The sequence below is a fragment of the Gregarina niphandrodes genome, assembly GCF_000223845.1.
Source record: "Gregarina niphandrodes unplaced genomic scaffold scaffold00051, whole genome shotgun sequence".
Classification (NCBI taxonomy): domain Eukaryota; phylum Apicomplexa; class Conoidasida; order Eugregarinorida; family Gregarinidae; genus Gregarina; species Gregarina niphandrodes.
In genome coordinates this window covers 7,174-20,689 of record NW_011645818.1, presented here as the reverse complement: position 1 = coordinate 20,689, position 13,516 = coordinate 7,174, and the positions used below count along the sequence as shown (strand labels likewise).

Sequence of the window (13,516 nt, the reverse complement as noted above, 5' to 3'; positions counted from 1 at the left end):
GCCCGGGGGGGGAGAACAATGCCCGGGGGGGATAGAATGTCCGGGGGGATACAATGTGCGAGGAACATTGTCTGAATAACTCGGGGAAACAACCCGAGGATAAGAGCGTCATTCGTTTCCCGTGAGGAAGGAAATAAGAGCGTTTTCTGCAATGGCTGAGGCCGTATGCTTATAGTGTAGAAGAAGGTTACAGATAACTTTCCAGGAACATCTTCTTGACGGGTCCTGCTGGATGCACTGTATGATGGTAGACTTTATCGGTTCCCAACCGTTATCCAAGTCTTGGATGATTTCGGGCGCGACATCGCTGAATCCGCGAACCACTCGGATCTGCGTAGGACTCAATTGCGGGTATGGAATTTTCTTCAAAAGAACAGCTGCTGTTGTCAGCCCGAATGAGTAGATGTCTGCTTCGACAGTGTTACTCTTGCAGATGATCGGTTTCCTCAAAAATTCCGGAGCTAGAAAATGTATACTTTCCCGTTTTTGAACCGTAGGCACGAGCTGAAGTGTGCGTGTTTGTAGCGCACATTTGGGACACGGTACCGATTCGTCCAAATCCAGGACTACGGGCTGGAAAGCGCGTTCAATCATGTATTCGCAGTAATCGCCGAGCTTTGCTTCATGCTGGTCGGTGAGCAGTATGTTGCTGGGCTTTATGTTCCCGTGGCAGGAGACTCCGGCTTGCGGGTCGTCTCGTCCTGCGGTCCTCTGTAGGTAGATAAGACCCTGTAGAGTGTACTTTAAAATAAGCATGATATCGCAAGTATCCAAGTTCAAAGAGGCCACGGAGGTTTTTGCGGGCGCTTGCGCTGCGGGCGGCAGAGACTTTATCCTGCGGTGCTCATTAAGTACCTGCTGGCTACCTGTGTTCAAACGACCTGGAGCCTGCCCTAGGGGAGCCGCCTGTCTTGGAGGACCCGAGGGCCCTGGGGGGGCGGCCTGACCGTGACCTGGAGCGGTCTGCCTCGGGCCGAGAAATGGTTTGGTGAGTATTGGTACAGGCGAGACGCAGAAGCCCATGGACGGCTTAACCGACGGGACTAACGGGACCGTCGGTGGGGGGAGGGGCGTCTTCTTCTTGAGCAAGAGCCGTATGAGAAGGTCGAGGTGGTAGTCTCGGTGGCAGCAGGCATTGGCCGTTGAGAGCCCACCCGCCGCGAGTACCGACAAGTCTTCGCGCCAGGGATCGGCCTCGCAAAAGGTTAGAGGCATCGACGCGCCAGAACAGATGTTCTGTATGGGCACCGTCCGGGACGTGGCACTGGTGCGAGGCCCCCAAAACAAGGAAGGCAGGTACCCGGACCTTCGACGACGGCCAGTGCCAATGCGGCTTCCCACGCCACTTCCAGCTGCAACTCCGTTACCGACTACGCCGGGGGAGGAGCCAGCGCCTTCGCTCGGGGCGGTGCCACCACCGGGTTCGGCGCCGCTTCCTCCCTCGCGGTCGAGCAACCGCGGGGAACCCCTGTCGGGGTGGTCTCGTTGCCAAAAGATGATACATTCGTTATTGCGTCCTGGGCCCCAGGGCATGTCGCGACTTTGAGGTTGGCGAAAGAGGTTGGCGAGAGAGCCTTTGTGAAGATACTCGCTCACAACGCACCATAGGAAGGGGGGTTTCATAGCAACGCCTAGCACTTGGATCAGGTTGGGGTGTGCCAGTGCGGCTAGCATCTTGCAATACTGTACCCAAGCATGACTATCAATCAGCTTGCCCGTAAAAACCTTAATGGCAACTGTCTTGCCCAACCATGAACCTCGATATGTTGAGCTCGTAGCACCTGGCAACAACGCCTCAAACTTCAACTCCTCTATAGGTATCAGAAATTCCCGTACCAATGAACTGATCGAAGTGAAACTCTCACTCGGTAGCCCACAACCAAATAACTTACAACCGGATAACTTACAACCAGATAACTTACAGCCACTTCCCTCCAACGGGACCGCACCGCACCGTCGAATCTGGTCACGTAGTTGTTCTAATTCCAAGCGGATACCCAACGGCAAACCAGGACTCGGTAATAACTCGTCCGTCTTCGCGCTACTCGCAGAAGACGAGGACGAAGACACCGCCGACTCAGCGAGCGCTCGATCTTGACTCCGGTTCCCATCGCCAGGCTCAGCGACGCTGGTGTGGGTCTTGGCCGAAAGCAGTCTAGTGTTGGTCTCAGACGCCTTAGTCCCTAGGCAGTTTGTTCCAGTGGCCGTCGCCCCAGTGGCCGTGGCCCCAGCGGCCCCGGTTGACCAGCGGCTGGTTCGGCCGCTGTCCGCCGAAGACGTGGCTGCGCGGGAGGCTGCGGTGAAGTTCACGACGCGGCTGTCGTAGCTCAACGACGAAACTGGAGACTTGTGTCTTGGCAGCCCTGTTGGGAAATTTACCCGCTTCGGCAGGCCGGAGGGGAGTCCGGCAGAGAGAACGACTCTCAACAAGTTGCCTACCGCCTTCATGGCCGAGCTCACGGGCGCCAAAGCTTGGCCGCTGGCTTCTTTGCTTCCGCTTGCAACCAAGTCCGACGCACGGTCTTTGTTGCTCTTGTCTTTGCTGTTCGGCTCTTTGCTGCTGGCACGGAAAACCACCTGCTTTTTGCGCGGTGGATCTCTCCGTCTCGCGTTGGTTGCTGGTCGTCGGCCGCGGGGCTCAGCCAGTGCGCGTTCCATGTCGCGCCAGGTCCACTTGCGCGCCGCCATGTAGGCAACGACCTCGCGGCTGCACGGCCGGAAACTCTTGAGCCACTTGGAGAAGCTCTTCGCGTCCATCTGGCACGGACACACTGCCGCCGAGGTCGTCACACCCGCCGCGGTCGTCGCACCCGCCGCGGTCGTCGCACCCGCCGCGGTCGTCGCACCCGCCACGGTCGTCGCATCCGCCGCAGTCGTCGCACCCGCCGCCGTCGTCGTACCCGCCGCGGTCGCGCACTGCTGGACTGAGAGACTGCTTCCTTGCCCCGAACACGCGTGCCCTGCACACGTGTGTGCACCCGCGCGCGCGGGGGACACCCCCCCGGGCTCGAGCGAGTCGCCCTCGCTCTGACTCATACGCGTGTAACAGAGAAAGTTCTGCGACCGGAAGACCCCCCGGCGCTCACGACCCGGCGGAATCTTCCGACCATCCTGGGCGTTCTGAGAGAAACGACCGAAAGCACTCGATCCGGCCTGGTCGCCCTGTGACGGAAGGTCTTGCGAAACAGAGTCTCTTCCGCGGTCTTCTGCACCCGGCTCCCGCTTTTGTGTACCGCGGTCCTCTTCACCTGAACCCCAGCTCTCTTGACCAGACCTTCGGTCCTGCGACCCTCGGGCTTGCGACCCTCGGGCTTGTGACCCACTGTCTTGGGTGTCGGAGTAGCGCGAGGGAAAAAGCCGCGAGATACCTCCGCCCTTGCCGTCCAGGTTGGCGAAGATGGGTCCGTAGCCGTTCGTCGGCGCGGCGGTGCCCTCTACGGTGCTGACGAACTTGGCGGCGGAGGAGCCGGAGCCGGGATACGTGTTAAAGTTCGGGTCTCCGGAGCTGAGGTATTGGGCGGAGCCGTGTTTTGGGAGTGCGGCTGGGTGCAGGACAGAGCCGGGATTCGGGCTCACGACCTGGTGCTGGCAGCAGCCGGAGCCCGGGCCGGACCCCAGGCGGGAACCAGTACGGTGGCGGACAGATTGCGGTTCGGGGAGGCGGGTGTCGCGACTGGAAGACTCCGAAGAGCTGTCGTCGGCGTCGGCTTCCCCCTGGACGGCGACCAGTGCGTGGTTGACGAGAACACCGCGGCAGTACTCCTCAGCCCAGGTGCAACCGCAGGCGAGGTCGCGACGGATGCCCTGGTCGAGCAACTCGCCGCGGCTCCAGAGACCGTGCAGTACGGTCATGTCGCGGACACTGTACAGCCGGCCCTCGCCGTCCCACAGATCCTCGAACCATTCGCCGTCGTACTGCACGTCCGTCGCCTCGTGGATAAACGTACCCCGCCCGTGTCGCTTTCCCGCCACCACGCGGCCAGCGTACGCCGACCCGTCCGGGTAAAGAATCACGCCGTTCCCTCCCTTGTCGGGCGGCGCCGTGGGTCGAGCAGGCGACTGAGGGGTTGCGACCACCTGCGCCGCCCTCTGAGCCACCGAAACAGCGGTATTAGACCCCCCACGGAAGCGGAGGCCGCTGGCCTCCAGGCCGCCGGACTGGCCTGACCGCGCGGTGTACGGCGACTCTTGCTCCTCCGCGAGGTGCTGTGTAGTCAAGTGCCGAGTGCTCACCTGCCGAACCCTATTCCTGCCGTTCAAATCCGGAGTGCCGTCTCCGTGCTCGGCCTCCGGCGGCCGGACATTCTGGAGGCAGCCCGGAGCAGTAGTGAGTCTTGGTACCTGCGGCGGCAGCAGTGGTGACGGATGTAGGTGCGGAGATTGCAACTCCACCATTTATATTTCGCCCGTCCCGTGTGGCGTGATGAGCAAGCTTGCACACCACTTCAGGTTCCACCCCTGTTTGTGCCCTGAAGACTTTATTGCAGTAAGTGTTAGTCCGCACACGTGTGTGTCATCGCGAGCCATGTGGCTGTGTGTTGACGCGCGCCTGTGAAAGAAGTGTGTTTGAAAGAAGGGTGTGTTAAACAATGTATGGTAGGCGCCGCATAATGAAGGCATTCCGGCGCAGTATGTGCACCACTTCATTCTGCCTTCGGTGAAGCCTATTTGGCCGGCGGACTTTCGTGTGCACATCTGCTACATTCCGACGACGTTTGAGGCGTATGCGTTTACAACGGGGACGGAGCCTTTGTCTGAGTTTGGTAGTGAGTGGGTGTTGGGTCTGTTGACAACGAAGCAAGAGTTTCCAGGTGGATTTGTGGCGGAAGACATCGACTTTTTGTCTTTGTTGTCCACGTTGATAACGAACATTCCAATTGCGGGTACGCGAATGATTGCTTTCGCAGATACGCCCTTCGAGCCGCAGACGAAACGATACCGTGTGGACGAGACTATGCCAGCAGACCCATTCAAGGAAGTACGCGAATGTCCGTACACGGCCATTCCGGGTGCGGTCGTAGGGACCGGAGACCTAGAATTTTACGGAGGACGCGGCGAAAATCGCTTCTGGTTAGCCGAAGTTACCACCCCCATCAAGCCCAACACAGGTTCAGGCTTCGGCAAACTTCACCGACGTATCGAATGGTTCATGCACTTCTACATAGACGCTCTCTCACCTGTCGAACTAGAATCTCGCTGGCGGGTCTTCGTCGTCTTCCGCTTCTTCACTGACCCGTCACCGTTAACTGTTATTTCGGACGACCTTCTAAGACACAAACAACTTGTCGCAACGCAGGACATGGGGAGCGACGCAGCAGCCATGGGGAGCAACGCAGCACCCACCGCGATGGGGAGCAACGTAGCACCCACCGCGATGGGGAGCAACGTAGCACCCACCGCCATGGGCAGACTTCTGAAAGATGAGCTCCTTAACGAAGTCATCAACAATCCCAACCAACCAATGGAAATTCTTGGACTCATCACCGCCTTCCAGTTCTTCTCGATGCCCAAAGATCGTATACGCATCTCCCAGTTCTTCCTCTTCCCCAACCGACAGCGGCAAGGCCTCGGCAGACTCGTGCTCCACGTGCTGATGGAAATACTGGCCGCAGACGACAGTAAGCACAATTGCACACATCTGCGCCGCCACACACACACACGCGTGTGGGGAACACGCGCGTGGCAACACGCGTGTGGCAATCACAGAGTGAAAACACACAGTTGCGATCCCACCGTTGTTTTGTAGACATCCAGCAAGTGTCGGTGGAGGATCCGGCGCCATTATTTCAGAGGCTGCGTGACACTGTGGACCTTGAGCGCGCATTGAAGCGGCGTTTGCTGACTCCTGAGTGTCTATACCCACCAGAGGAGTCAGGTGTCAGTTGCGAGGAGGTGGTTGCGAATTGGTCACGATACGACGAGGTGTTTAAACGTCTGTTAAAGGATGCTCGTAACCAGCGGCGAAGGTTGCGGTTACTGTTGTGTTTGGCTCAGGTGTTGCCTTCCTCCTTATTATTGGGGCCGGAACAGCCCTGGAAAAGTTTCGAGAAGAATCACCCGGCCATTAGCAAGTGGCGTGTGGCGGAGAAACAACGACTCCGCAAGGACTCATTAGACTGGTACACGCAACCTCAAATGGACGTCCGTATGGTCCAGAATGCTCTGGAAGAAGAATGGAACAACCTCTTCACCAGCCTCTGCTACAGCATCCGTAAACTCCGGCTACTTCACCCTCTCGGCGGTATGCCTGGCATGCCTGGTATTCAAAACTCCTTGGGACCTCTACCGCCGGGAGCTATGCCTCCTCCTGGTACCCTACCCCCTCCAGGTACCCTACCACCCGGGGCCCTACCACCTGGAGCCCTAGCTCCCGGGGCAATGCCTCCAGGAGCGATGCCTCCTCCTGGAATGATGCCCCCCGGGATGCCCCCTCCTGGATCCATTCCACCTGGAGCCTTCCCACCTGGCCCCTTCCCACCACCTGGCTCCATCCCACCTGGAGTTCTGCCCCCTCCGGGCTCGATTCCCCCCGACGGCATGGGACCGCCCGACGCGGACATGCGACTCGGAGACCAACAAGACAACCTGCGAGTGCTATAAATTCCAATGCTGTCCCCGAGATACTGGCCTCGTTCCCCCGAGATACTGGCCTTGGTCCAGGGATCTTGGTCCAGGGGTCTTGGTCCAGGGGTCTTGGTCCAGGGGTATTGGTCCAGGGGTCTTGGTCCAGGTGTCTTGGTCCAGGGACACGGATACCGCTTGACGACGACCGGTGCCTGATCCGTCCGACGGCCCCGCCGCTGGTCTCTACCCGAGTGCTAGAAACCGAAACCTATGAGGACCGAAATCTATATCTCTTTCTTCATCCGGCCGGCGGTGGGCAACTGACGAGCAAGCTATAGATTTAGAGGGCACGCGGAGACGTCCTTTTAGTCGTCCATTGCTCCGTCTAGTTAGTTAGCGTTCATATTTCAGCCAACAGCTGACGCCGCGGCGGTCGAGACGGATTCGGTTGAGACGAATTGAAACATAACCGATCCCAGTGGCGACTTGACGCAGCTTCTGGTACCGAGCTCACGTCCTATTTTAATGTGCCAGAAAAGTGTGGAGCTTCGGCAGAGCTGCGGAAGGCCGTCACCAAGTGGTTAGGTTCACCAAGTGGTTAGGTTCACTGTGCGATTCGTATCCTGCAACCGCAGCCACCCCGCAATAACCTTGATGTCTTAAACCTATGTTTAAATGAGAATGAATAGAGGAGGGAGGTTTTTGGGGAGGCGGTTAAAGGGGGAGTAAAAAAAGGTATGAAATGTGAGTTGTGCCGGACGAGCGTGCCTCATATAAAGCGGAGTAAGCGTTAGTCTGGTGATGACAATGTTGCAGGTGGGAATGGAGAGGCAGTGTGTCGGTCATGTTTCGTGCGCGTGTTTGAGGACGAAGTGCACGCAGTAGTGCGTCGGTATGAATTATTAAGACCGGGTAGTCGTGTTTGCGTGGGGGTGTCTGGTGGTAAAGATTCCTCAGCGTTGTTGCACTGTCTGGTCGTGTTGAAGGAGCGGTATCCGGACGAGTACGGAGATGTGGAATTGGTCATGCTTGCGGTAGATGAAGGTATTGCCGGTTACCGTGACTTCTCACTCGAGTGTGTCGAAAAAGCCCGGGCAAGGTATCAACTACCCTGCACCGTGCTGAGCTACCAAGACCTCTTTGAAGGTTGGACAATGGACAAGATTGTCCGATACATAGGCCTACGCCAGAACTGCCTACACTGCGGTGTGTTCCGTCGACAAGCACTCGAACTGGGCGCTAGAAAACAGGGCGCCACTTGTATCGCCACCGGCCACAACGCCGATGACTCTCTTGAAACCATCCTCATGAACTACCTCCGCGGAGACATCAATCGACTCAAACGCTGCTGTGGCATCATCACCGGCCGCCTCTCACCAGCCACCAAGAAACGCTTCCCTACGGAGGTCTCTGTCCCTACGGAGGTCTCTGTCCCTACGGAGGTCTCTGTCCCTACGGAGGTCTCTGTCCCTACGGAGGTCTCTGTCCCTACGGAAGTCTCTGTCCCTACAGTCGACCCGCTCCCGCGTATAAAGCCGTTTTACTTTAGCAGTCAAAAAGAAGTTGTAATGTACTGCCACTTCCTCAAGCTGGACTACTTCAGTACTGAATGTCCATACTCACAAAATGCATTTCGTGGGAATGTGCGCCACTTAATAAAACAAGCTGAAATGATCGACCCCTGTTTCATTCGTCGCGCACTTCTCGCACACACACCAGCACCGGATCAGATCCGAGACCAGACATGTTCGACCGAGACAACGCGTGGCATAGCCCACGGCTGCACGATCTGTGGTGTCCCCTGCATCAACTCCGATCTCTGCCAAGCCTGCCTTCAAGTCCAACGTCTAAACCTCAAATACCGACCTGACGACTTCAAAAACCGCCGTTAGAAAACCATGAAGAGGCTATATGGTGGAGGTCTTCCGTTTCGTACTGGACTGACGGTACTGGACTGACGGTACTGTTACTTCTTCGCCAGCTTGCGCAATTCAGCTGAATCTAACGAAAACAAATCTGTAGCATTTTACTTCACGCGGATGCAGAGTGTACCTGATGCAGAGTGTACCTGATGCAGAGTGTACCTGATGCAGAGTGTACCTGCAGGGTGAAGCACTACTCCAGGGTGAGTTTACTTTTGAGATAGCCCAGTAGGTCTAGAATGCCGTTGGTTCTGGACCCGCCTTTTATTCCTTTGCAGTCATGGTCTTGTTGTAATCTGTGTCCAAGACAGGTCCACTGGTGACAGAGCTTGCATTGTAATTTGTTACTAAGGGTGAGCGTCTCTCTGCAGTCCTTTACGGCGCAGTGGGTCGGTGATGCTTGGAAAGTTTTATTCCTGTTTTGGAAGGCGACGCATTCTCCGGAATTTCGGTGTCTTTCGAAAGCCTGTTTGACTGCGAGCTGCGCTGTGCTGGCGTCTCCGGGTGTGTACTTAACAGTGTGTGCACACATTTCACACACTTCTGCCCGCACGTCCTGGCGGTCTGCGAGTGACTGGTGGTCGCAGTCATGGTCTCTAGGTCGAAAGTGGGCGTCACAATAAACATTCCGGCAAAACTCACAGGTCACCGGCAAGAAGTCTTGCACGCCGCAGTAGGGATGCGAACATTTACTCGTTGCATTCGCCAAGTCCGTCATGGAAAAAAATGCGGCTCCGACCCGGGCCTGGGATTCGGGCCTCCAACTTGCCTCTTTCGACCCAAGCCAGGCTGCTGGACACGCGATTTTTGATAAATGGAGACCGCCGCGCCGGAGGCCTGTTCGCCTCGCTCTGCGCTCCGCGCCCAGAGCCCCCCAAAGCGGCTAAAGAAGACGCTCTCTTTCAAGCTGGAAGATGACGAATGGCCGCCCTCTTCTTCGTCGTCCGTACGGTCCTCCTCTGTGCGCTCCTCCTCCATCCGATCCTCTTCTGCCAGGTCGCACAAGTCGGGCAGCAGCGGAGAAGAACCCACTGAGTCTAGGTCGAGTTCTCGGTCAGCGTCTCGGAGCGGGTCCAGAACGGAGTCCAAGTCCGCCCAGTCCTCCCGAAACAACCCGAGACGAGGGTCCTGGACGCGTAACGACAGGTCGAACGGCTCGAACCCGCGACCTGGCGATCCCAGGTGGCCGGCTGAGTGGAAGACGCAGGAGTCGGTATTGGGTGCTGGAGGGCCGTCGTGTTGGGATGCAGCGAGAACCCCGGCCGGGCGGCGGAAGTTGTCGTCGCACGATGAATTGTCGGAGCGGCGGCGAACGACACCTCGGCCTCGGCGCTTCTCCGCGTTCTCGGCCTCGGTCGGCTTTCGACGAAGCATTTCAAAAGCAGCGCGACAGATTCCGCCTGAATCCGCTCGTGGTTCGTTCCGTCGTGGTTCCACCGCCGCGGCTGCAACGCTGCTCGAAACCGTGCTCCACGACGGTTCTACTGCTACCCCTCGCGCCGCTGCCCAAGGCGGTAGCTCGCCGGCCTTTTATTGCGCGGCTAGCCCGACCCGATCCGCTCCGTCCCGATCCGCTCCGACCGGACCGCAGCAAGCCAGACCGGGCGCGACGGCAGGAGGTGTCGAACCCGGATCCTTGCGCTCCGGAGTCCTTACGCCCGTCCTCGCCCCGGTCGGCCTATCCGCCCCCGTCCACGTCGGCGGTCGCGACGTAACCGCCCCCACTCACGTAGGCGGGCGTGAGTCCAAAGGCCTGTTCGGACGCTGTATCTTCCGCGGCTGTTCAGCGAGACTCGGCGGCTGCGCACACGTACAGGCCGCCATGCGAACTCAGTCGCCTCCGCCGGTCGTAGTCAAGCCCAATGGGGCGCTCGAGTGCGGTCTATCGCGCACATCATCGCCCCCCAGCCGACTCTCGGAACTCGCCTTCCGTTTAAACGAAGCCGTCCAGACCCCCATGCCCAAACCGAGCCAAACCTCACTACCCAAACCGGGTCCCGGCCCGACCAAGTCCGGAGCGGTCGCGACCAAGACGGAAGGTGCCAAGCGGAAAACACGCCTCCACAGCACCGCCGCGTGCGTGCCTGAGGAGGACGAGGACTTCATCCCTGCCAAACAGATCGCCAGACCCGGCAGTGGACCTGCCGCCGCCTGGAACTTGGTCCCCCGACCAGATGTTGGAAGTCCAGGACCCGATGTTCCGGTGCCAGATGGCCCGGGTGGCCGTTCCACGGACCCGCTGCCGTGTGGAGTCGTGCCGGTGTTGTACATTCAGCCAGCCGGGAGGACGCAACTCGCGACGTCATCGCGTGTGGTGTTGCATTCAGCGCACTTGGCGGAGCAGCCACCAGAGCTGGATCTGCGAGCGGCGGGGGGTGTTCGCGCCAATTCCGTCCCGGCGGTGCGGCAGCTTGTGGCCCCGCCGCTGGTTACCGGTTCCTCCTTAGAAGAAGACTTCATTGACGACGCCGCCGACGGGGCCGACTGGGTACCCGGAAAGGGCGCCTGGGACCCCTACCGTCCCATCCTACCCCCCAGACGCCCAGACGACTCGCAACGACTACTGCCCTTCGCCCGCGCCCCCGATCCCGGCGACGAGGAGCCCCAGGAGGACGAGAACTCACCCACCAGTAGTGAAGGTGACACCTACACTGAATTCCACACCCCGCACACGCACCGCACGCTCGACAGCGCACGATACGAAAGCACTACCATGACCGCCCGGGAACCCGAGGACCTGGAACCCGAAGCCCTACAGGCCGAGCACCGGGAATTGGGGCTAGAGGACGGGGGACTTGGACTGGAAGACCGGAGATTGGAAGACCGGAGATTGGAAGACCGGAGATTGGAAGACCGGAGATTGGAGGACCGGAGATTGGAAGACCGGAGATTGGAAGACCGGAGATTGGAAGACCGGAGATTGGAGGACCGAGAACCTCTGGACCCACTGGACCGGGAACCGGAACTCCTGGACCGCTACCGAAGCCTGGACCGAGAGCCGTTGGAGTCAGAGCGCCCGGAGGCGGAGGAGGTCCCGCCCTGCTCAGGAGGCCCATTTCTGGTTGCGGCGCCTTCCTTCAAAGATGAAGAATCATTCAAAGGTCAACAATCGCTCAAGGATGACGTGGCCGGTTTGTCAAGCTCGGATGGCGAATGCGGCACGGCCCGCACCGCAAGGCCTCCCGACTCCGGCGACCACCCATACGATCCGCCTGCCGGGCAGCTGGCCGATGGTCGAAATGGTCTTGGTCCGGTTGGGACCAGTCCGGTTGGGACCAGTCCGATTGGGACCAGTCCGGTCGGGGCTTGGCGGATGCCCGTGGATAGTCAGTCGGGTGGGACTCAGCACAGCCCGAGTCCTGAGGCGGCTGTGCGTTGCCGCGCATGTCAGTTGGACGTGTTCCGTAAGGGGCTGAAGAGCAGTCGCTCCGATTGCGACTTGTATCTCTCCTCGGGTCGGGTGAGCTATGAGGGCGGCCGGCCGGACGATGGTTCAATTCGGTCCTCAGAGCACCCGAGGGGACCCTGCGACGGGGCCTTCGAGCAGACGTACTTGATACACCGGCCGCACCCCGGCGCGCCTCCTGGGCCATTTATGGAACAGGAGTTACGGTCGCCGGACGACCTACACACCGATGAGTTGCTGTCGCCGAAGGTGTTGCCGCCTGGGGGGTTGGTGCAAGAGTCTCAGCCCCCAAGGCCGGAGTCTCAGCCCCCAGGGCCGGAGTCTCAGCACCCAGGACCGGAGTCGCGTCCCCCAGGGCCGGAGTCGCGTCCCCCAGGGCCGGAGTCGCGTCCCCCAGGGCCTCCGTCAGTGGAGGGTATTTCGTCGCCGCTGGAGCGAAGTCTGACGGGGTCGCCGGGTCGTGGTCCTTCGGTTTGTGGTTCTTCGGGTCGTGGCCCTTCGGGCGGTGGACATTCGGGAGGGTTCCGATGGGGTTCAGGTGAGGCGGTAGATCCGCGACTGTTTCGCTTGTACTTTGCGGCTGATGCGGAGCGCTCGTTGCGTCACCTCTTTGGCACTCTCTGTGCTCGTTGTCAACGCCGGCTCTCTCCCTTCTGGGGGGGCCAGGGGCGCAGGTGCCATTACACGAATCAGACGTTCTGCACAGCCTGCTTTCCTTCCACCTCCTACAAACACGTCATACCTAACAAAGTCATCACCGACTGGGACTTCACACCCTACGACGTCCTACCCGGCTCCTACCGCTTCCTCAAAAAGGTTGCAGACCAACCTTGGATCGATATCACTAAAATGCATCCCGCCATCAAAGTATGTCCAGTGGCTTCCCCCTCTTGCTTGGTTCACGGGTACTTCACAGGTAGTTCACCAGTACGCTTGACTTTGCAGCGGCAGAACCCATGTTTACTGGATATTTGGAAGCAGCGCCACGACCTGAATTTATTGAAGCGCTTTTACATCGACTCTCAGCGAAAGAGCGGCCTGGTTTTGCGAGTCGGTTCGCAGTGCATCGATACTTTCTGCACCCATGTCATGGATTATTTGAACCCGTTCATGCCGCACATGGGATGGCTTGCGGACAATAATAGCGCCATGTTCTCATTGAACGACTTGGTGTTGATCGAGGAATATTTTCAAAGCGGACGCAAGGGGCTCCTCCATTGCTTGTTCCCCACATTTGATGGCGGCGTCCACGGAGGCATTGACGCCACTCGAACCGGCGCCTCCTCGCCCCGACTACAACACGAGTTCTTCCGCAGACTCAAAAAGGTCGTCGGCTTCTGGTCCACCCATATCCTCGACGAATGCGACGACTGCTATGACCAATTCAACACCTACTGCGTTCACCACCGAGTCACGCCACTCGTGATCGGCTCCATGTAACCACTCTGGCTGACTGCCCTCTGACTGACTGCACTGCGCGCTGACTGACTGCACTGGGCTCTGACTGATTGCGCTGGGCGTTGACTGATTGCACTGGGCGCTGATTGACTGCACTGGGCGCTGACTGCACCGCGATGGTGGCGGACTCGCGCCGAAATGCTGGTGGGGGACTCGGACCCAAGTG

General features: G+C 59.0%; 3 protein-coding genes across 3 annotated transcripts; 2 read left to right on the top strand and 1 right to left on the bottom strand.

Annotated features, from left to right (window-relative positions):
* Window positions 1-108: 108 nt before the first annotated feature.
* Window positions 109-4,395, bottom strand: GNI_162980 (protein kinase domain protein; the record flags this gene model as incomplete). Its single annotated transcript, XM_011134800.1, has 1 exon — window positions 109-4,395. The coding sequence occupies one exon, from the start codon at window positions 4,393-4,395 to the stop codon at window positions 109-111; it is 4,287 nt and encodes a 1,428-aa protein (XP_011133102.1).
* Window positions 4,396-4,423: 28 nt separating this feature from the next.
* GNI_162970 (putative ATP-binding domain protein) lies at window positions 4,424-8,456 on the top strand (the record flags this gene model as incomplete). The annotated part of the gene is made up of 4 exons (XM_011134799.1): window positions 4,424-4,486; window positions 4,601-5,618; window positions 5,747-6,328; window positions 7,381-8,456. The coding sequence occupies 4 exons, from the start codon at window positions 4,424-4,426 to the stop codon at window positions 8,454-8,456; spliced, it is 2,739 nt and encodes a 912-aa protein (XP_011133101.1).
* Window positions 8,457-9,300: 844 nt separating this feature from the next.
* Window positions 9,301-13,332, top strand: GNI_162960 (hypothetical protein; the record flags this gene model as incomplete). The annotated part of the gene is made up of 1 exon (XM_011134798.1): window positions 9,301-13,332. The coding sequence occupies one exon, from the start codon at window positions 9,301-9,303 to the stop codon at window positions 13,330-13,332; it is 4,032 nt and encodes a 1,343-aa protein (XP_011133100.1).
* Window positions 13,333-13,516: the final 184 nt, after the last annotated feature.